This window comes from Mangifera indica, chromosome 18, assembly GCF_011075055.1.
Source record: "Mangifera indica cultivar Alphonso chromosome 18, CATAS_Mindica_2.1, whole genome shotgun sequence".
NCBI lineage: Eukaryota > Viridiplantae > Streptophyta > Magnoliopsida > Sapindales > Anacardiaceae > Mangifera > Mangifera indica.
In genome coordinates, this window is record NC_058154.1 from 7,068,504 (window position 1) to 7,092,861 (window position 24,358).

At 30.3% G+C, this 24,358-nt stretch overlaps 1 protein-coding gene across 2 annotated transcripts; it reads left to right on the forward strand.

Annotated features, from left to right (window-relative positions):
* The first annotated feature begins 20,379 nt into the window (after positions 1–20,379).
* On the forward strand, positions 20,380–23,866 carry LOC123201395 (trichoplein keratin filament-binding protein-like). 2 transcript variants are annotated; one of them, XM_044616881.1, is made up of 4 exons: positions 20,380–20,697; positions 21,023–22,237; positions 22,345–23,231; positions 23,377–23,866. In XM_044616881.1, exons 2-4 carry the CDS (start codon positions 21,046–21,048, stop codon positions 23,716–23,718), a joined length of 2,421 nt encoding a protein of 806 aa, XP_044472816.1. In that variant the 5' UTR covers positions 20,380–20,697; positions 21,023–21,045; the 3' UTR covers positions 23,719–23,866. The 2 variants fall into 2 exon arrangements, with proteins under 2 accessions (XP_044472816.1, XP_044472817.1); XM_044616882.1 differs by lacking the exon at positions 20,380–20,697 and having other exon boundaries at positions 20,722–22,237; positions 22,345–23,202.
* Positions 23,867–24,358: the final 492 nt, after the last annotated feature.

Sequence of the window (24,358 nt, forward strand, 5' to 3'; positions counted from 1 at the left end):
AGGACGCTACAGACTGAAGTTATAGTGAGGGTGAAATTGAAGTCTTTAAAAGTTTTGGAGAGCGACTATAAATGGGAAAAAGATAGAAACCCTATATGGAGGAGGGGAATGTGACTTTTCAAAACTATAAAACTTTAAGTAAAAGTGAGATTATTAATTTTTAAAATGTAGGAGAAAACTATAATAAATTATATATTTTTAATAATATTATTAAAATGATGATTTTATTTTTAACCATAATCAAAATTCTTAATTGAAATTAGCTTATGAGTGAAATTTTAGATTTCTAAAAGTTAATGGGTGTAAGTTTAGAGTTACACTATACCTTAGGTGGGAATAGGTCCTTTGGCCTTTAGAATTTAGAAAATAAGAAGTGCACCAATTTGGGCTACTTTATGTATTGGGCTAGAAAGTGAGAATAATAATATTTTTTAAATTGAAGGTTGGTTTTTTTTTTTATTTTTCAAATTTATCTTTTTGTTCATTTTCTAATAAATTTTCCTTTTCAGGTCGCTTGAGTTTTATTGGTTATCAAATGACAAACCATAAAATATTACAAATTAATATCATGTATGCAATAAAATTATGTATACCTAATTTTTGGTATACAATTTGTATACATAAATAAGGTATTATCATGTGATTAGATATTTCTTTATCATATGATGACATATGTTTTAAAATCATCTAATTACATAATGATATATCATTGTGTATATGAATTATGTATCAAAAATAGATACACATAGTATTGCTCATCATGTATATATAACGTATATGTTATAAATGGGACGTTTAATATTACAAATAATTTGTTATAATTATTCAATTTAACTTGGAAATTGAGAAAGTATTAGATCAAATTAATTAATTTGAGAATTTTAAAAGTATGGCCTCAATTAAATGCCCAAATTTTGTTAGCATAAAATTGAATCCTTCCTTTCTTCATTCAATTCTTTCAACAGTATTTGTGGAATTTATATGTTAATTAAAGTCAACATTTGGTACCCCACCATTTATTTGCTAAGAAATTTGAAAGCAATATTTTTCTTTTTGTCTACAACCATATAAAGAAAGATTTAATTTCTTTTTGTTTTTAATTGTGACTACTACCCAATATTTCCAAGCAAGATTTACTGGATTGCCTCCTTTTTCTTCTCAATCAAATCATCATTAAAATATGTGATGATTTACATCTAATAGTTAGAGTTTCAATAATCACTGTATGAATTGTGGTAGAGTTTCAATAATTTACTATTTTTATTTTTGCATAAGAATAATTATATATATTTGTATTTTTTATTTATCAAAATATACTTAAATAGTTATAAAAATAATTTAAAAATAAAATAAGTATTTTTTGTCATTAAATATTTAATTGAAATTTAAAAATTTTATATACAATTAGATATTTATAGAATATCAAACAACTTTAAAAAATAAAATAATTACTTTATATATTAAAAATTAAATTTCTATTATTTGTAAAGATGGATTAAAAGTGATTAGATTAAAATTATGGAAAAAAAATATAAAAATAATACGAATATTTTGTTTGTTTGTTTGTTTGGTATTTATTATAACTACATGGCTATAAGTTGAATTATTGGTTTATGTCATTTCATAGAACCTTTGTTATTAATTGCAAATCCACATGAGATCTAATGATATGACCACATACATGCCCACAATTGATCCTGACTCCGTTTTTTTTTATATATGAATAGTTGAATACCTCTCATCATTCCATTGTGCCAGTTTTTGCATTCTCAAGCTTAACTTTTCTTTTTTTTTTGGGAAAATTGAGTTGGATGAATATAGACATATCAAAATCAAGATCGAGTTCGATGTTGATAGATCAACTGATTATATAAGTTTATATATTTTTTAATATAAAAAATATAATTTATATAAATTCATGCGTCATTTAAATAATTCAATATCTCAAAATAAAATTTATTTATAAAGACAGACCTACATACGATAGAAGTAGAAGTGGTTGCTGCTTCAACACTTCCAGCCGACAAAGACAAGAAATCGAAACTCAGAGAAACTTTTATAGATTGGTATCAACTAGATGACAATGAGTTGATTTGAAATGGTTCACGTGTTTTGTTTTTCTTTTCCTGTAGAAACAAACAGCTGAGATTGAAAAGTGGTCATATGAACAGGGGTTGGAGAATTGGATATATGGCTGCATCCAGCTAAGCTAGATCTCTTGCATTAGAGGACCTGCATTGGCTTCATAGGTAAGATTATGGAGGAACTGGAAAACATCATAAATTAGTAAACATCAATACACCAAATGTACCCAACTATTAATTGTTAATGTGCACATGCCGTGGAAAATTACTCTCAAAGTTGTTAAACATATTTCTATTTGATTTTATTATGACAAGATCTAATTTTAATTTTTTTTTATTCTCATTGAGCCTTATTTTGATTTTTGATTTATTAGTTTTTTTATTTTATAAAATTAAAATTTCAGTTTAGTTATTTATTATTTTTCATATTTCATAAGATTAAAACATTTGTTTATACTACATTATAATATTATATATTGTGTGATGTTTCATTAGTGATATTAATTCGGTTTATAATCCAATTCACAATTCTACATAATATCAAAATAATAAAATCTTTCTGTATTCCTCAGTTTTAAAACTGACATTTTACCCTTTAGTTTTGAGATTTGTTTTTTGCCCTAGCCCTTGTTTTCGTCTCTCTCATGATTGAGTTTTTGCTCTCATTTATAGAGCTAACAATTTCAACACGACTCATTAACCGACACGATACGATATGAAAGATATCAAGTTAGGGTTGAGTTTTTTGACATGAAATTTATTTCGGGTCAACCTGACATGACTCATAATTAAATGGAGTAGTGTTAAAGTTTATACGAAAGTAGCCTGACACCATCAGAATCGATCCAAATGTTTTGGAGATTTGCTACTTTAATATAATTTGTTAGAGATAAATTATAAAAATATTGAAAAACAATATTAACAGCAGTTGAAATCTTTATAGATTGTATATAGTTGTATTTTTATATAATTATAATTACTCATATTATTGTTAATTTTTATTTAAATATTTTATTTTATTATTAAGTAGTAAGAATTTGATTTGGTTACTCAGATTATTGATGTATTATAAAAAGTTATAGAGTGCGTTTTATTAATAGTAGGTTGAAGTAATTTTGTATAGAAATTAAAAAGATAAAAACACTTTGAAAAGTGAAAATAATAGATAATTTTGGGTCAATTTGAGTCGGATTGGGTCAATTTGAATATTAAAGAGTTAGGTTATAAAAACTTTTGATATGATTCTAATTCGGATCGGGTTAGAGTTGAAGGTCTCTAACATGAAACCAAATTGACACAATACGAACACAATTTGATGACACGATTTGCTAGGTCTACTTGTCTTTCTCACAATTGAGTACCTGCTCTCATCTCTCTCTTATTGGTGGTCTTCTCTCTTCTACCAGTAACGTCCTAACCTTTCTCTGTTCTCAAACTTGACCAGGTTTTTTTGTTCATTGTTGGTCTCTTTTTTCTTTTGATAGTTGATTCGAAGTTTTTTTTGGTCACTATTAATTGTGTTGCCTGTTATCCCTATTTTCTTCAATGGTTTGTGATTCTCTTTCTGGTAACATCCTTCCTCTGTCTCCAAGCGCTTGAGACCAAGCCGACATTAGCCTAGCCTTTCTCTCTGATGTGTTATCTATCTTTTTGAAACAACTGACTTCTCAAATTTTGTCTCTAATTGAAGTTTCAAGAGCTCCCGCTGTAATTGTAAATAAGTGTTAAATGTATTCCTATTCGATCTGAATCTAATCAGATCTGATTATAATTAAATTTGATTTTGATTAAGTCTAATTTTGATTTGTTATTGATTATTTCCCCATTTCATCGGATTAAGATTTCTATTTAGTTATTTATTATTTTCCTATTTCATAGGATTAGGATTATAGTTTAGCTATTTATTATTTTTCCTATTTCATAGAATTATGATGCTAGTTTTTATTACATTATAATACTATATATTGTACGATGTTTCATCAATAATATTAATTCAGTTCATAACCCAATTCATAATTCTATGTGGTGTCAAAGTGGTAAAATCCTCCTATATTCCTATCGGGTTTGGGTCCATCCATAACAGGTTAACCAGACCTGATTGCTGCAACTACCAACAGGTAGTTAAAAGACAGTTGGAGGGCAATTAGACACTTATAAATTGTCCAAAAATTGCCTTCTCCCCAAACATTATTATTACACTATTTTACAAAAGAAAAAAAAATTGGCTTCTTCTTGAAACCAAAATACACAAAAATTATATCTCTTAAGGATTGTAGTACATGGGTAAATAAAGTCGTGAAAATGACTCACGTCAACACCTAATATCGTATTCAAATGGTTTTTGTCACAAACTCGAAATTGGGTACGCTAAATTTATGTTTATAGAATTTACAAAATATGATTTATGACACGTTTAAATATTTCCAACATTGGTATGAAAGTCCAGGTTGTGTAAATGTCATGTATTCCATGCAATTAAATTCTAGATACTATGATTTTAAAATTCAAATTTGGGGCACAAATTGAATTTGGCCAAATTGCATGAAATTGAATGTTAGAAACGTGTTAGGATGAACCCTGGATGTCCTTTACATGCATTTAATTAAAAATCGCATAGAAACAAGATCAGAATTGATTGAAATTAAGCCAAAACTGAAACCTAAAGTAGTGTTCTTCTCATCACCGTATCGTTAGAATCTGATGATGTTGGAGGTTGTCATTGATCTAAATAGGACGTTCGATCGACATGAGAGCATTACAAGCCTTATGGTTTATTTTCCAGATAATGGTTGAAAGATGACCAATTGAACCAGCTGAGATATATGGTTCTTCGTCAATTTTAGGTTATAATCGATTGTTTGACTCATTTGGTCAATAGGTTGCCTAAACCTATTAGTCGATGGGTCAACTTGTGATTAATTATCCAACTAGTTAACACCCACCTAGGTTAATTGACTGGTAAACAAAGTCTAACCTATCAACATTGGTCAATGATCAACAATGGTTCTCCGGTACATGAGAGACCTCTCCCGTCATGTGTGACTTATTATCAATGTGCGAACATGTATGTATGTATTGTTTTGATGTGTGAAAGCATGTGCATTATCATTTCAATGGTTAGAGGCCTGTGCAACATCGACTCAACATGTGGCAGTGCATGAGACACTATTTCTGGCATATATGGGTGTATGGAACCTATTTGCGATGCATGACAATTGTGTGATGTTTGAATCTATGCGTGGAATGTGTCTTATAGGTCCTACAACACATAAAGACATGGAATACCTATTTTCAACACCTAAAAACACATATCAGTGTTTCAAAACATATGTTACTAATTCATGCAAGTTTGTTGACTAAATACCATCATATTAAGTATATGATCTTATATATATATATATATATAAAAGATTTAGACTTAAAAGACAAGTTGAACTCTTTTAATTAGAAGAGAGATAATATATAATCTAATCATATTCATGCATGACCATTAGTCCCTGTAATGAATGATCTTGTTCGAGGCAGGAATATGAAAATTTTTGGTATTGAATGGAGACATTATAGCTTACTAAAAAGTGATGCATAGTAATGTAGTGAGAAAAACCACTATTTTGATGTTATTCCCAAAATTAACGAAATACGAGGTATTTAACCTATCGCAAATCATACAAAGACTTTATCATAGATAGAGTGCCTCTTAAAAAGATATTGGTTGATGAAATGGTTCTAGTTATAATAAATGATGCATTTGTATCATATATTATATATGTTAAACGTGGGAATTCTGAGATTGGTAGAATTTAGTGAAATTCTCATCTAGAATTATTATTAGTGTAATTAGATTGAATTTTTAAAATATCAAACATTTGAGTTATGGATAACGATTGGGCATATAGTGAACTTTTGATTTTGTGTTTTATGTGAGATATTTAAAATTTAAATGGGAAATTACGACAATTAATACTTATTTAGCTGTGTCTGAAATGTCTCTATGATCCAATTAACCATAACATCCTAAAACATGATGACTAATTTGAATGAAGATGAAACTAAATAAGGGTAATTTTGATGTGTGACATTTAAATATGCACAATATCCTAGAGAGCAAGAGGCTTTGGAGGTTGTCAATCAGGTTATGATAGAGTCGTAACTGACTAAGGGATAAAAACCCAAATGGTGTCTAACATAAATGTGATGTGGATGCATATCATGCATGAAAAAGGCAAGACTCACTTTGTGTAATATCTTGACCAGTTCCATGAATAACACTCTGGTATACGAGTACTAGTAATGTTCAACTACAAATGTCATAAATACAATTTTGATAGAAAAGTTTGGAGGAACTGTAGTCTCCAAATGAAGGCATTTGATTGTTAAATTTGATATAATATCAAATATGATTATGGAATTGGAGTCAACTGAGTGCACCTTGACAAATGAACAAAAGGTTCATATAGTAAAATAATTTCTTCTAAAGAATGGAAGCATATGAAAGTGCATTTGACCCACAATAAGAATATAAAGATTTTTGTTGACAGTTTTCACCACATAAAACTATTGGACAAGCGCCCTTAAGGCAACTAGACCAGGTATTTATACATACGTTACAAAGTCGAGTTTCAAAAGTTGTTATGGTTTCAAAAGGAAATGGCTTAAGTCTGAGTAAGGGAAGGAGGTCCTATGAAGCTCAAAGAAAAAGAACAAGGAATTAAAATGAGAGAGTGGAAAATGTATTGGAAGAAGATACAGAAACAAGATAAATTGTTACAGTAGAAACAACAAGAGTCATTTCACCTGTGAATGAACAGAGTTGAAAATGATCAGAGTTGAAAATGATATTGTCTCATTCTACATAAAGTGATGAAACTTTAGTTTCCAGTACTATGATATAAATTGATTATTATCCTATGTGAATTATGAACTTAGAAGCCACCGACCAAGTAGCTCATGACAGAGGAGCTTTAGTGAATTTTGGTCGAATTCCAAAGAAGGTGAGTTAGACTTATGTATGTAACAACTAAAGGTTGAAGTAAGAATGATAGGCAAGAGCAAATAAGTTTTGCAAGGTGGTTGAATCTTATACCTACATGAAATCCAATATGTTTTAAATATACGATAAATCTTGGTCAAAGTACTTGTTCTTCTTAAACTAGGATATAATGTGAATTTCTCTGGGTACTTTATCAAAAGTAATATAAGTGATTTATATGGAGCAATGATCCTCAATTATGTAGGAGTGGACATTTGAAAGTACTTTAATAACTTTTTAAATTGAAAATGAGTTTTCATAACCACTCTGTAAAATGATGAAGAACCTAAAATCATAAAAAAAGTTGTCTCATCTCTTGATAAAGAAAAATAGTTAGATGTATTGGAAGAAGAGATAAAATACATAAAAATAAATCACGTCTAGAGTTTGGTTGACTCACTGTTGGGTCGAAAACCCATTAGGAGCAAATGGATTCCCTGAATCAGTTATAAAGCGGATAGCTCAACAAATAGATACAATTTCGTCTAATGGTGAATATTTATACCCAATGAACAGGTATAAATTATGAAGAAGAAAGTTTCACTGATCACAAGATTACATCACTCAGGTTGATTCTAACTATAGTAACACATTTGGATTTAGAATTGTATCAGATAAAAATAAAGAAAACTTTTTTTAGTGGAGAACTTGACAAAGAAATCTTTATGAAATAATGTATAGATCTCATTGTTATAAGTCTGAAGTACAAAGTGTGCAAGCTTTAAGACATTATATGATCCAGATAATGGTACTTGAAATTTCATGAAACTTTAATATCTTATAACTTTAAGATGATTAGTCAAGACCACTATGTCAATGTGACAAAGTTTGATAACAAATTTGCAATTCTATTTGTGTGTGTGATGATGTATAGATAGCTAGAAATAACTTGAAGTAAGTGATGATCATTAAAGGATGGTTATCCATGCTTTTGACCTAAAGGATATGGGTAAGCATATTACACGTTAGGAATTAAATTCTAGAGGGATTGTTCAAAGAAATTTTGACTCTATCACAAGAGCATAATATTCAAAAGATTTTAGAATAATTCAATATGGTAAACTATGAACTCATTGATACTTCTGTGTCAAATGGTGAATATTAAGCCGAGAGATATATCCCAAAACTCAAGATGGAAACAAAAAAATGTCTTAGCTACCTATTCAAATGTCATCGAATGTATTATGTATGCTATGGTACGTACATTCCCAGACATTTTTTTCTAGTTGTTGGGCTGGTTAGTCGATACGAGTCAAACACTAAAAAGAGCACTGAAATGCTGTCAAGAGGATATTGATATATCTGAAAGGCTTTGTGGATTATTGTTTTTGTGATTAAAGATCAAATTTGCATTTGATTGACTATTTAAATGCTAGTTGGGGAGGTAATTTAGATTAACGCAAATCAATTTCTGACTATGTTTTTTTACTACAAAAAAGGACAATATCTTAGAGCGATAAGAAACAGATATGCGTAGCCTAATCCACAATGAAGGATGACTATATACTCTGTTCAATGATTGTGCATTAAAATATTTAGTTAAAAAGATTCTTAACGAATCTAGATAAATAGGACGATATTGTCAAAGCAATAGTTGTCTGTAGAATCATCAAGATGGGATAACTTTCATAAAAGATCTTGAATTTTATAGAATAACCAAACATATCGACATCAAACATAATATTGTAAGAGACAACATTTCTAAAAGGGAAATGAGCGTATAATATAATTATACACATTATATGGTCACTGATCTTTTGACGAAGATTGTTCCAAGTAATATATATCTTACATATGTTAATCTGTCAGATTGTGTAGACTATGATTAATAAGTTATTGAGCTTATATATTGTACTGGTGACATAATGTTGAAAGCCATGAATTCAAGTTCATTTTGTTTTGAACTTGCATTTCAAAATTTTTGGGTTTTCATTGTATACACATCATTGTTAGCTTAATAAGATTACAATGTCATAGAAGTTAGAGAATGGCTCACTCACATAAGCAATCTCCTTTGGCATTGAGAGAATAAGCAAAGATGAGACATTATTCTTGAGAAAAATGACGCTGAGAGGGCGTACCAATAGGAGACAAATTTCTTGAGAAAAGATTTGTCAAAGTTAAAATGTCGACTTGATGATCAATCAAGATAAGGTACATTTGAAAATAACCGATTTGGATTTCGCACGACCAAATAACTTGTGAATATCAAATGTGAGTTCTTAATATGAATAAATACTTGTAAGTGTGAAGATGATTAACAATCCAGGTTAGGTGTTGGGTATAATGATTGAGCTAAGATCTGTATAATGTTAATAATGATATTTGTGGAGAATACACACTATAGCACATGATTCATACCATGTATGCATTAGAAAGATGACCGGTTTAAGTAGTGAGAGGATGAATCCCTGCTTCTTTACTTTGTGAGACTTTATGAGGTTACCTCATGTATACAACTTTTGACTCTTTGTAGTTGTTTGATGTTCACTCTTAGTGTTGCTATCTGAGCTTGACACTTATGGCTACACATGATTCAGTCTACAGAACATAACTAGAAAAACAACTAAGTTTAAATTAAGAATTTTGAGTAGAAGTGGAAGACTTATAGATTACATGTGTCAATTGGGCCACTGATCATGCCACTCATATGGGAGAATAAACTTGATCATGGATACATAAGAAAATAACACGATGATAAATGAGGGATTAAAGAGAGCTAGTGATATAAAGTAAGTCTAGGATTCTGTGAGCCCAATGTTTTATTATGTTTTATTTGGCGTTGAAGTGGCTATGTTTTATTATGTATTTAGCTCCCAAGTGTAGGTTGCTCGCAAGCTCTCATGACACATTTGCAAGCAAGAAACGTATTGTCGTATGAGATTTCTGTGAATAAGTATTTGGTTCAAGTCCTCCGTCATGCGTAAGTGGGAGATATTGGGTCTAGGTTCACCTATGATGAGTCGACCCGATCTAGTTACTACAACTACCAACAAATAGTTATAAAGGAGTTGGAAGACAGTTGGACACTTATAGATTGTCCAAACACTGCCTCCTCCCGAACTATAATTATTATTATGGTATTTTACAGAAGAAAAAAATTGGCTTCTCCTTGGAACCAAAATACACAAAAACTGTGTCTCCCAAGGAATGTAGTACTTTGGCAAATAGGCTCGTGGAAATGACTTACGTCAATATCTCGTGTTGCATTTATATGGATTTCGCATAAACTCAAGGTTGGGTATGCTAAATTTATGTTTATAGAATTTACAAAATATGATTTATGGCATGCTTAAATGTTTCTAAGAATTCCTCAGTTTCAAAATTGACCTTTTGCCCTTTAGTTTTGAGATTCGTTTTTGTCCCTAACACTTGTTCTCATCTCTCTCATAACTGAGCCCTTGTTTTCGTCCTTATCATAATTAAGCTTTTGCTTTCTATTTCTCTCACAATTAAGCCTCTACTTTTGTCTCGCTTACGATTGAGACTTTGCTCTTGTTTTTCAAATGATTTAACACCGTTCTTCTCTCTCTCTTGTCGGTGGTCTTCTCTCCTGTACTAGTGATGTCCCAACCTTTCTCTATTCTCAGACTTTGACCAAGTATTTTGTTCATTATTATATTACTACTTATCTTTATCTAGTCTCCTTTGTACAATACCAAAACAATAACAAAATGCAATATGTCAATCAATTATACAATCATTATATATAATTTCATAACAAAATTAAAAAGAGATTTTGTAACTAAATATCATAGTTATTAGCATTGTATGATACTCGATGCATATCGTATGATATAATACAGATAAAAAATTATATGTATCTTAGAATGTGTCGAAATTTGATATGATACGATATGTATTGGTTTGTATTGATAAAATTAATGATACAAACTTATACACCTTTTTAACTAAATTAGACATATAATTAGGGATGGATACAAACTGGATTGAGCTTGAATACTCCTTCGCTCAAGTTTGACTCAAATATAACATGATTCGATTTGATTTGATTCGACTTGAATTGATAGTTCAAATTAATTGTTCGGATTTGATTCCATTTGACTCGAATTGATAGTTCAAACTCGAATTAGTGATTCGATTCGATTCAATTTGATTCAATTTTACTCGAATTGATGGTTCATAGCTCAATTATATTAGGATATATAGTTTAAATCAATAGTTTGAATTTATAGTTCGGATTTATGGCTCGAGTTCATGGCTCTTTGACAAAATAAAGTTATTTTACCCAAATAATAGGCAAAACCGTCAATTTAAGTCGAACTTGAGCTCAAACGAACCAAACATCTCCTAACTCAAGTTTAGTTTGGTTCTAGAGACGAATAGAATCTTCTAATTAGAATTTAACTTAAATTCAAATTAAATAAATTCGAGTCAGATCAAACCAAGTCAAGCTCACTTTTGATACTAAACCTACTTAATTTAGATGTATCTCAAAACCGATTTGTCTAACCGAATCTATTTTCTTTTATAAAGCAAAAATGATTTTCTAATTGTAATTGGATTTTAATATAGGGAAATTAAAGTAATGGGCTAAAATAATATGGGCTTAAGCGAATTTACCTAAAAAGTTAAAAATTAAGCAAAAATTCCCTTTTTAGTATCAATGACCAAAATGCCCTTATATATGAACTAAAACCTTTGACATACTTCTACCTAAATTTTCCTCAGATCATTGTTGAAATACTCAAAAATCATGAGTCTCCCACGAGTGTTGTGTTTGTTCATTTTCTTTGGATTTTTGTCGACTTTTTCATGTTTTTTGGTGACTAAAAATGGTAAAGAAGGTTAGTACATCATCTTTATTCTTGTTTAAATTAATTTATTGTTAATATTATTATGATTTCATGAAGATTTTGAGCGTTGAATGTTTAGGGTTTCAATTTTGAACAATGCATAAAATATCTTGATTCTTGGTTGTTTTGGTTGAATGTTTTTTAGGGCTATTGTGTTATAAGATGTATAGATTTGATTTGTGTTAAAATTGGAGGCTAAAATGATGATTTTTTATTGAAAAATGCATTAGATTTAGCCAAAAATCTAACCTGAAGGACCCCGGGGTGAATAAATTTCCCACAGGTTGGAATGACATCAAGTGGGATGGGAGGGAAATTTGAAACAGCTAGGACCCGAGGGAGAAAAGGGGAACCCACATAGGGGAGAGGGAAATTGTATAACAACCTGAAGGTGATCCGTGGAACAAAGAGGAATACGAGAGTTGGGGGAAATTTAATTTTTTGAAGCTATATGACCTATGTGAGATTAAAAATTCATATAAGGGCAAAGGAAAACTATAGGACTTATGTGAGAATAGAATATATATAAGGGGGCAAATTGATATTTTTTTACTCAGGGTTTTTTGACGCGTAGTTTTTAAATTTCATAACCGTTTTTGTTTTAGGGTTCTTTGACATGTAGTTTTCGAATTTGAGATCCATTTCTTGACTTTTGTGCTTTACTAGACTCATTTTATGATTTAATTATCAAATTTCAGATCGTTTTTTGGTTTTTATCATATTAAACTATTTTAACATATAGTTTTTAAATTCCATGTCTGTTTTTCCTGTTTTAGGATTCTTCAATATGTAGTTTTTGAATTTCAGGTCTGTTACTTTATTTTTGTGCTTTCTAGGCTCGTTTTCTTATATAATTTTCAAATTTCAGATTAATATTTCAGTTTTTTTGTTTCTAAGCTATTTCAACATTTAGTTTTCGAAATTTAGATCCGTTTTTTTATTTTTTGTCATTTTAAGATATTTTGACTCATACTTTTCAGATTTTTGAGTAATTTCTTGGTTTTTGATATTTTAGGGTATTTCATCATGTAGTTTTCAAATTTCAGTTCTGTTTTTTGATATTTGTTATTTTAAGGATTTTGGATGTATAGTTTTCAAATTTTAGTCAAATTTTATGATTGTTGTCATTTTAGGGTATTTCGACTTGTATTTTTTGAATTTTAAATCGATTTTCAGTTTTTGTTATCCCTAGGCATTTCAATGTTTAGTTTTCAAAATTCAGGGTCTTTTTTTATTTTTATCATTTTAGGGTATTTCGATTTGTACTTTCAGATTTTTTAGTTTTTAGCATTCTAGGGTATTTCAATGTACAGTTTTTAAATTTCAATTTTGTTTTTTGATATTTGTCATTTTAAATTTTCAGATGTGTAGTTTTCAAATTTTAATTCAATTTTTCGATTGTTGACATTCTAGGATATTTTCACATGTACTTTTCGAATTTCAAATCAATTTTTCAGTTTTTATTATTCTAAGGTATTTCAATGTTTAATTTTCAAAATTCATGGTTGATTTTTTATTTTTGTTATTCTTCGGTATTTTGATTTGTAATTTTCAAATTTCTAAGCGATTTTTTAGTTTCTGACATTATAGTATATTTTAACATGTTGGTTTTTAATTTCAGTTCTGTTTTTTGATATTTGTTATTATAAGGTTTTTAAAAGTGTAGTTCTCAAATTTTAGTCCAATTTTTTGATTGTTAACATTCTAGGATATTTGTTGTCTTGTATCGAAATTCATCTATCTATTCCTAATATGTCATTTAAAACCATCTTATAATGTTTAATTTCAAAATGTCCTCTATATTTTTCTAACATTTTATTTAATCTCCTATAATTATCTAACATTTTATTTAACACCCTCAATATTGTCTTATATCAAGATATATCTATCTATTCTTAACATGTCATTTAAAACCTTTTTACAATGTTTAATATCAAAATACCCCCATATTTTCTTAACATTTTATTAACCCTATATAATTATCTAATATTTCATATAACAACCTCATATGTTGTCTTGTCCCCATATTTTTTTAACATTTCATTTAATATAATTATCTAACATTTTATTTAACACTATCATATGTTGTCTTGTATCGAAATATATTTATCTGTTCCTAATATTTTATTTAAATAATTTATAGATTATGTAATATCAAAATACCCCCATATTTTTTTAATATTTCATTTAACCCCTAAATTATTATCAAATATCCAAATGCCCCATTTACATAACATATGAACTAGATTTAACAAATAAAATTAAGTTGAGTTAAAATTAGTATAAATATCTTTTTATCACAAATTGATTTTTTCGAATCGAATTCAAAAATACAAATTTTTTTCTTCCGAATAAACCTGCATTAATTGATATTGAGCGAAAATAAAAGTAAAAGTGAGTGTTTGAATGATATGAGAAATGTATGTAAGTGAAGGCTAGTTTTGGTATTTTAAAAATATTTAGAGCATTTTTGCTTGAAAATTTGAAAAGTGAGCATTTTTTTTCTTAGAAATAGGAAAAGTGGGTATTTTTGCTTAATAAGGAGCAAAATGGCCAATTACTTTAATTTCCCTTTAATATATAACTACATATTATTTATTTATTTGATTGCATTACTTATTTAACATGATAAAGTTTAGTTATAATTCTTAGTCTAGATTCTTTTTTAACTAAGCTACTAACAATTTGATAAGATGATTTAGTCTTTCATTTATGTTTTAAAAATATTGGTGATATTTAATTGAAGTAGAAAACAAATTGAAAAATATAACCAAAAGAACTTCAATTTAATTTTTAAATTTTTTATAATTTTATTTAAAAAGATGTATCATTTGATACAATACACATTATAAAAAATTAGATTTTTAATATACAATACGATATACGATTCGACTACCATACTAAATATACAATTATAATCTAAAAAAACTTTTATTGTTTGAGAATACTCCCTTTTTCATATTCAACACTATATTGGAAAATGTTGATTTACCACCAAATGGTAAATTATCAAAATAATCTGCACACAAGTGTAAAAAATCTAGTCACCTCCTAATGTTTTTCTATCAAAAAAATGTGGTTTCAACTCTTTCTATCATTTATGATTTCAAAATGCACTTGGAAATTATTAAATGAATTCAACACAACAAAAAAAATATACAATCATTAAATAAATGAAATTTTGAGTTAATGTTAATATAAATATTCAATGTATTGAACTTCTCTCTTTGATTTTGAAGTCACAATTGATGTTGAATTTTGAGCGAGAATGTGAAATAAAATTTTTAAACCTTTATAAGGTTTAGTTGTGATGTTGGTTTATATAAAACATTAGGTTGATATAAAATAGGATGAAGGTATTTTGGTATTTAAATTTGGGTTTTAGTTATATCCATATAACCCCTAAAAGGTTGATCAATTTTTATGAGTAATATTACATATAAAAACAAATATTATTAACATATTTGTACAACTTGATGCAAAAACATGTGATTGAATGATTTTCAAATGAAAAAAAATAAATAATTACATCACTCAATCACATATTATCAAATTAATTTGTATTGATAGATTAATAAAATTTAAATTATTTTAAAATAACTTATTAAAATATTTTATTGGACATATTAATTATTTATGTGAGTTTAATAATTTTATTAAATAAATAACAATTATTAGATTGATTTAAACCTAGGGACATAACATCATATCAATAAATTAGTTTAACGAGTCATATCAATCTGATAAATATTATACGAGTAACAAGGTAGGACCATGCACTCATGATCTTTTCATTTGATTTCAACTTTTTCGAGAGATTACATTGGATAAACAATGATAGAAATCCAGCACCACAAATTTCATATTCTAAGGGCAGATCTCGGAATGTGGATATAAATAATTAGTGAGTGGACATTAATGCAATTAAATTGTGTAAACAACCGTCTGCTTTACAGGTCTCAACCATGGAAGCAAGTTGAGGAGAAACCAACATCGCTGGACCCTCTTGACCTTGGCTGCCTTCACCATCATCATTCAACTGAAGCTAAAGTTCTCTTCATTACTTAATATTATTAAGTCCACATTGTACTCTCCAATTATAGCTCTCTTGGACCATTCCCAGTTGTCATGTCGACTTTCACAAATGTAATTTATTATCAGATAGGCACTAAATAATATCACCTTCTAATACTTGCATTTGACTGGTGACATTACTGTATTTTTTACTGTTAAACCCTACAAAGATTCAAAATTTAGTGCTAAATCAGTGTGATTCCAGTCTACAATTGCACCAATTAATGCAGTTTCGATTAAAATAATATTAAATTATTGTAAAAAAAAAAAAACAAAATTGGTGAAGTATTATAATTTTTAAGGAAAAGTTCAAAAGTTTTGAAAAAAAATCAAATTATGTGATTCCAATCAATAATCACACTAACCGGTGTGATTTTGGCTAAGCCAGTGACGATTTGAATAGGGGGACTGTAATGAAACCGGATGAAGACAACTCTGATTTTGGTTCAGAACTATTATTTGGTGTATTGGATTATTTAATAGGATAAAGCGTATGGCAACAGAGAACGCGGCTAGGGTTATTCTTGCCAGTGCAGCTGCAGAGAAGATAATAGAGTCAGTGAAGGAATTGCATTATCCAAAACGTTATTAATTAAAAGCTCTCAAAAACCCCAACTTTATTTTTTTTTAATCTAACGTCTGATTCTGATCAAATTTCTTCTTTGGTTTGTCTCTTTCGTCTCTCCACTTACTTTGACGGGCAAAAAGAAAAGAACCTGCTTCTGCATTTGCATTTGTTTCTCTTTGTTCATTCTTGAGCTGTTGTTCGCTAAAATGTAACAACTACTGCTAATTGATGTGTGAATTCAAACCAGACGTTTATGAGTGTGCGCATTATCATTTCAGTGTCTCTCCGTCTATTGATGACTTTTTTTTTTAAATAACAGAATAATCTCTAGTATAAAAATTGATTGAAGTTCATCTTCTCTGAAGAGAATCCACAATGATTTATTAATTTAGGGTACCTCAAAGGATAGTTTGAGTAACAAAAGAGATTTCATCTATAAGAAAACATATATTTCAATTTTCTTTGATGACATATCAAGATTAAATTTTTAATTTATCTAATTCAGTAGTTTTAAGGTTAGTCATTGGTTTTGAAGTTTGTTATATTTGATGTAATTGGTTTGATTCTATAAAAGTGATGATCTAACTCAAGTGGGGTTTCTCAATACAAAGAAAAAAAAAAAAAAACATTGTATGCCACTAACCCATTAACTCACTAATGTCTTTTCTCCACTTAAATCCTAACCTTTATATTGACATATATAATAATTTGTTTCCATATACTAAACAAGACATTTTACTATTCATTTTTGTAAGTAATTTTTCCCCAAAAAGTATAATAAAGTAATTAGTGATTTTGATTGTCAAATGTCTTGATTTGATTATGTGACTATGGGACCTACCCAAACAAAAAAAAGGCCAAAAGACTTATTCCCACCTAAGATTTAATGTAAATCCAAACTTTTATCTATTAATTTTCAAAAACTTAAAATCTTACTCATGATTTGCTAAAATTAACAAAATTCCTTAAACTTAGGGGTAAAATCACCATTTAATTGGAAATTTTAAAAAATATAAAAATTTATATTATTCTCTTCCTAAATCCTAAAAATTAACAATTTTACTTAAAATTAAATTTTATCATTCAAACACTCACTCTTACTCTCATTTTCACTCAATATCAATTACTGCGAGTTCGTTCGGAAGGAAAAAATGATTTCTTCCCTCCCTCTCCAACAACTTGAAAGGCATCTTTCCTAGCAGACAAATCAATGAAGACGCTTATTTTCGTCGATTCCATACAATGATTTCTTTGTTGTCTTTGCCAAATCATCAATTCCATACAATGGTTTCTTTGCCAATTCTAGAATTGATGAAGATGACTAACTTCATTAATTCGTCTGAAATCAATAAAGACGCTTATCTTCGTCAATTTGTCTATTAAGAAAGATGCCTTGGAGAGGGAGAGACTTTGCCATGAAGGATTAAAAGCGTCAAAGAAGACAATCATTTGCCAAAAATTTATCCTTGAAAAATTGAAACCCTAAGGCAAGGAAATGCAACTTTTCAAAGTTAAGCTTAAGAAAAATTGTTAGTTTTTATGGTTTAAAAGGGAAAATAATATAAATTTTTATATTTTTAAAATTACTGGTTAAATGATAATTCTAACTTTAAATTTAATGAATTTTATTTATTTTAACAGTTTATAAGTGAGATTTTGGGTTTTTTAAAATTGGTGGGTAGAAGTTTGAAATTACATCAAACATTGGTTGGGAATAAGTCTTTTGGCCAAAAAAAAAATAAAAGACTATAGGGGCACTAGGTGTCTACTAGAAGACCTATGAAAATGTAATACATTTTGAGAGTGTATAAGTGTGAAAAAAAATCAATTCATTTCACAATACAATTTTGTTTATTTACATTCATATTTATGAAGTTGGAATGCTCCTTATATGTGTGATACAAATAGAACAACTGTATGACATATCATCCAAACAATCATTCTAAAGATATGAATGGTCATTCATGAGAAACTGTATCAATTAACATAAATTCCGTGATTAATGCACCAAATATGTGATAATATATTTGAAAAGATCAACCAAGGATAAGGAACGATAGTACCTATACTAATACTGAAATGTCTATTCATATTGACCTAAGACTTGTGCAATATTCAAATATCCTTTATCCAATCTAGATACAGTTAACTATCAATGGTATCACTCCAACCTTTCCATTTTGGGGTTGTTTTAATTTGGTCCCTTAACTAGACAAAATCATACTTAGGTCCAATAATATTATAAAGATCGAAACTGTCATCTCAGATTCTGATCACAATTAACTTCATATAATCTAAGACCTTTAGATTTCATGATCAACCCTTTTTGTGTATAACCCATGTGTTCTCCGTTAGATTGGTAGTAAGTGGATTCATGAAGAATCTACAATTTGTTAGCCATTTATAAGCAAACTAAGATTGACTTTTCACAAGACATTATGACTACCCAAATGATGAAGTCTCAATGATAGACAAGAACTTGTCAAAAATATCGTTATTGTATAATTCGATATTAGTTGATATTTCATCGAGGTGAAAGCACAAAAGTAGTGTTTACATCATATTACCCTCGATATACATTAATTGACTTCTTTAGCAACAATAAGATAGTATTGGATTGAGTGACACCTTAATCTCCCTATGGCCACGGATTGAAGTGATCATTAACATCTGTTAGTAGGCCCAATAAAGAAATCTACTTCCTTACCCTAAACTGATGAATCTTTTATTGATCTAGTATTATCTTCATATATTCTTCAAGATGGTCAATAATTACAGCTTTGATAATCTTTTCTCAAGTACTATGTTAGGCTAGTGTCAAACCACATCAATCCATATATAAGATAGTATGATGACTTCTAGTCAAATGATCACATGTTCCATAGTTTGTTAGAAGATGTTTTCCATAAACATAAGGGTTATCATCTTTATAGAATCCTCTTGGTGGTTTAGTTTGATGAACTTTTTTATCCAACATGAATCCATGTGTTGCACCAGTTTGTCAACAAAGAATCTTGACACATGAGATCTATCACTACTTTTGGAAGAGTTGTTGTTGGGTCTAGGTCTAAGTATTATCGAAGCAACAAGCATTTTTATAATGGCCACCATGTGTGCATATGGAGTTTTCATGATCAATGACATGCATCAATTCTCTTGTCATGGTTCTACCATCTTTAGAGCATTCATCTATTTACATAGAGTGAAACAATGATGGAGAAATATTATTTTATCAATATAAACATGATACAATTTATAATACTAAGACATCAACCAAATGGTTGACCTTAGAGCACATACTTTAATAAAGTCATATTGAATAATAGTGTTAACATGTACATGTAACATGTTATCAATATAATATATACATTTCTTTGTTAATGTTTCTAATCACACCAATCTTGTGTAATTTTTTTAAAAGGGTCACTATAAGATTTTCTCGTTTTACTTTAAATAGATTTAAGATGATAATACCATATTATAAAGTAAACAATATCATTCTGACAGTTATATTTGATTAGAAATGTTACCCAACGTGTGATCATGATAAATAATAATATCATGTACAATATAAAATGTTAACAGTTGCAATTTGGTTTCTTTGTGCACGTTATTGGGGTGATGGATGGTAAAAGTAACATGGAAAAAATGGTGAATGTCAAATTTGTAAGCTTACGTGTTCATAATTCATGACAATGGAAGGTACTTTGGATTCTGTAGAGTTGAAGTTACTTCCAATAGTTTTTTCACATAATTGTATAAACTTTTTAGGACTCTATTCTGATGAATAAAGTAATGTGTTGAAAGAGAAATGTTATTTTCTTCATCCTTTCTTTAATCTCTAAAGTCCACCAATCACCAGGAATCTAGTGTTTTTGCCTCCCATTACAGTAATGGCCTGAGCTGCAGAAGAAAAAGGAAGTGGGGTTTCCATAGGATAGTCTTTTCACTGAAAACCAGGGAACATCAAATAATTTTGTATTAGTTTTTTCTTCCATTCCATTCTCTTACAGTACGAACTTCTGCTTTTGGCTTTCTACGGCCTTGGAGAACCCCACGTCGCCCATGTTACCACAAGTGTTTTCTGTTAGGTGCAGCTGGTTGCCTAAAGATCTTTAATGAAAGGTGCAAAATTCCTCTCCATAAGTTACCATTTGTTTCTCAGAAATTTGTGGCTTTGGCTTCTCCCTTGAACTGTAATTTTTGTTTTGTACTTTATGATCTTGAAAATGCCACTATAATTTTTTTTTTGATACATGCTATTGTGTATTGGGTAATATTTTGTTCCCCAATAATTGCTCTGCATTATTTGTGCTACTACTAGGTATTTCTGTCTATGTCAATGACATAATTGTAATACCCCATGTGTCTTCTTCTAAGTAAAGTGTATTGTTGAAGCAATTTCAAAGGGAATCCTGAAATTCAGTTTTCTTCTTGAAATTTGTTGTAGGAAGAGAAACAAAATTCTGAGAAATGGATGAGAAGGAGGCTACTGGGTCATGTTTAGTTGTTTCTGAAGAAAAATGTGATAGATTGTATCCGATTTATTTTGGTGTTTCATTTGCTTTCTTTGCTTTAAGGCTTTTGTCAAGTTCTGATAAAGAAGATGAGAAATGGTCTGAGCTGCAAGATAAAATGCTTCAAGGAAGTGCTCAATTGTTGGGCTTGCTTGTGTGGAGAGTCCAGAAAGAGGGGGCTACTGGGGACAAATGTGAGGTTGTGCATAAGCTTGAGACTGCAGAGAAAAAGATTGCAGAGTTAAGGAAGCTGAGAAGCGAAGATGCGAAAGCTAATCAGAAGGTCATTAGCATCTTTGCAACGCAAGAGCAGATGTGGTTGAATGAAAGGAAGAGGCTCCAGCTGCATATTGGAGTTCTTGTGAACAAAGTGAGGGTGTTAGAGAAAAAGAAGAATGAAGCTGTTTCGGAATTGACTGAGAAATTAAAGGAAACCGAGAATTTGATGGCGTCAAAGGATAAGATATTGGAGGAAGAGGAGCAGAAAAGGAAGGAGGTAGAAGAGAAGCTAGCAAAAGCAGAAAGTATTGCAGAAAAATTGAGAGAAGCTGCAAAGCAAGAAGCTCAGGATCATTCTATAGAGATTTGGAAGCACAAAACTGCTTTTATCGAACTTGTGTCGAACCAACGACAACTTGAAGCAGAACTGGGTCGAGCACTTAGGCAAGTTGAAGCTGCAAAACAAGAGCTTGGTTCAGTCTTGGAGCAGAAAGAGGAGTCAGTCTTGTTGGCTCAAAAACTATCCATGGAGATTCTCAAGATGCGCAAAGATTTAGACAAAAAAGACAAGGTTTTATCAGCAATGCTGAGGAAATCTAAACTGGATACAAATGAGAAGCAAATGCTTATAAAGGAGGTTAAATTATCGAAGACGAAGAAGAAGCAAGCTGAACTGGAAACAGAAAGATGGAAGACAGCATCTGAGTCTAGAGACCAGAGACATTCATTGAGAAGTATGTTTAAGAATCAAGTCAATTCTAGATTTGATGCTTCCTTTGGTATAAGAGGAACATCACACACTGGAAAGACCATACAAGAGCCCACTGATTATGTTCTTGATCTTGATCACCCAAGGCCTCAGCTGAAAAATGACCTTGATGTTTTCTTGCCACTTTCTAATTACAACTCAGCAGAAGGAAGTGAGGAAGGTAAGAAAACTTCCTGATTTCTTTCTGATCATATGTTTTCTCTATATTTCCTTTAACCTGTGTTTTGATTCCTTTTCTCATTCATGCATTTGAAATCATGGCAACAGATGTCAGAAGATTAGAAGGTTGGGTTCGTTTGGAAGCAGAAAAGTATGCAACAGTAATAGAGAAGAGGCATCACTTAGAACTAGAGGCTTTTGCAGAACAATTGAGGCTGAAAGATGAAAAATTAGAAGCTTTTCGATGGCAGTTGCTGAGCATGGAGATTGAATTGAAGCGGCTGCAGACCCACATTGAAGGACTTAACCAGGAGACATCACAGCTCAGGCATAACAATATGAAATTGGAAGCCATGCTATTGGAGCGCAAAGAGGAATTAAGCTCTTTGCAAGAGCAATTTTTGTCCAAGTTAAAATCTTTCAGTTTTCAGAAGACCAACATAAACTCCTTTCTAGATGATCCAGCATTAACCCATGATGCCATTGGTTCCAAAGTCAAGATCAGTAAGAGAATACCAGCAGAGAAGGAGCAAGAAACAAAAACAACTTCTGTGGAAAGGCCTCAAGAGAAAGACACAGAGGTGAGAGAAGAAAACCCATCTCACAACGAGCCCAATAAAGTGATAGTCCCATCTCCTGAAAGAGAGTTTCAAGAAGATAAGGATGCTGCGGTCCATAGTCTTATTCAAAGGGAAACTGCGAGGCTGCTTGTTGTTGACACAGCTGAAAACTTAGCATCATTTAACAAGCCCTTTAGCATGACCAACAATTCCCCATGGAGGATGGATCTTCATGCTCTTGGAGTTTCTTACAAGATCAAGAGACTGAAGCAGCAACTTCTTATGTTTGAGAGATTGACAGGAAAAAGTGGCGAAGATATGGAAAGCAATGAAAATGGCAGGAAGGGTTTGCTATTGCTGATGTCTTTGCTAAATAAACAAGTCAGCAGGTACCAGTCCCTTCAGGGTAAGACCGATGATCTTTGCAAGCGTATGGTAAGCAAAGCAGATTACCTGTTAGCAAGTTTTCGCTGCACAAACTCAATCATATTTATTGCATTCAAGGATAAGAGCTTAGAGACATTTTCATTCATCTGTTGAACTTGTGATCATTTCTGTTGTTTCCATTTATCATTTTCAGCATGAGACTGATGCACACATGAGTCAAGGGGATTCGAGCAGTGCAAGGAGGAAAGGAGAAACTGAAACACTAGAGCATCTCCTCGAGGAAACGTTCCAGCTGCAACGATACATTGTTGCAACAGGACAGAAGTTGATGGAAGTCCAATCCAAGATTGCATCCTGTTTTGTTGAGTTGACAGAAGCACTTGACAAAACTGCAAACTTGGACAAGAAGCGGTTTTCTGATAGTCTAAGAACTCTCTTTCAGGAGGTCCAAAGAGGACTTGAAGTACGGATATCTCGAATCATCGGAGACCTTGAAGGAACTCTGGCTTGTGAAGGGATGATTCATTTGAGGTAAATTTTGAATGCAATGTGACCAAATCACAGTCAGAATGGCACTGTATGATTCATAATTGCGCTGATTTCTGTAGTTAATTTTGTATAGGAATAATATGGTTAAAATGATTTTAATGCAATATAAAGGCCCTGTATCCAACTTGTGTTTATTACTTTTGTTCAACAAATTAATCACCAGCAAGCTAAGATGATGGAGTAATCAGCCAGGCACCAAATATTTTCAAGACATTTTATATAATTACAAGTAAACTTTTTTATTAAAGCTAATTGATACCTATAATGGCTCATTTGAATTACATTTTATAATATGATTTCCCGTCACCAAACAATACATGAAATTTAAAGCTATATGCAAAATAGACTAAGAGATCAATGATTAACATCTGATAGACCTTAATATGTCTATTAGTATGTAATATGAACGTTGAAGAAAAATCAAAGAAAACAAAGAGAATAAGGCACAAGGTTTTTAACATTGTTCGGTCTAATAATCGAACTGTCTACATGCATGATTTAACTGTTAACTTATATGTATTTTGTAAAAAAATAAATACAATAAATTTATCTTTAATAGTTGTATTTATGATTTCTCTCCTAATCTTCTTAGACTTCATATTTATAAGATTACTGAACAAAAATTA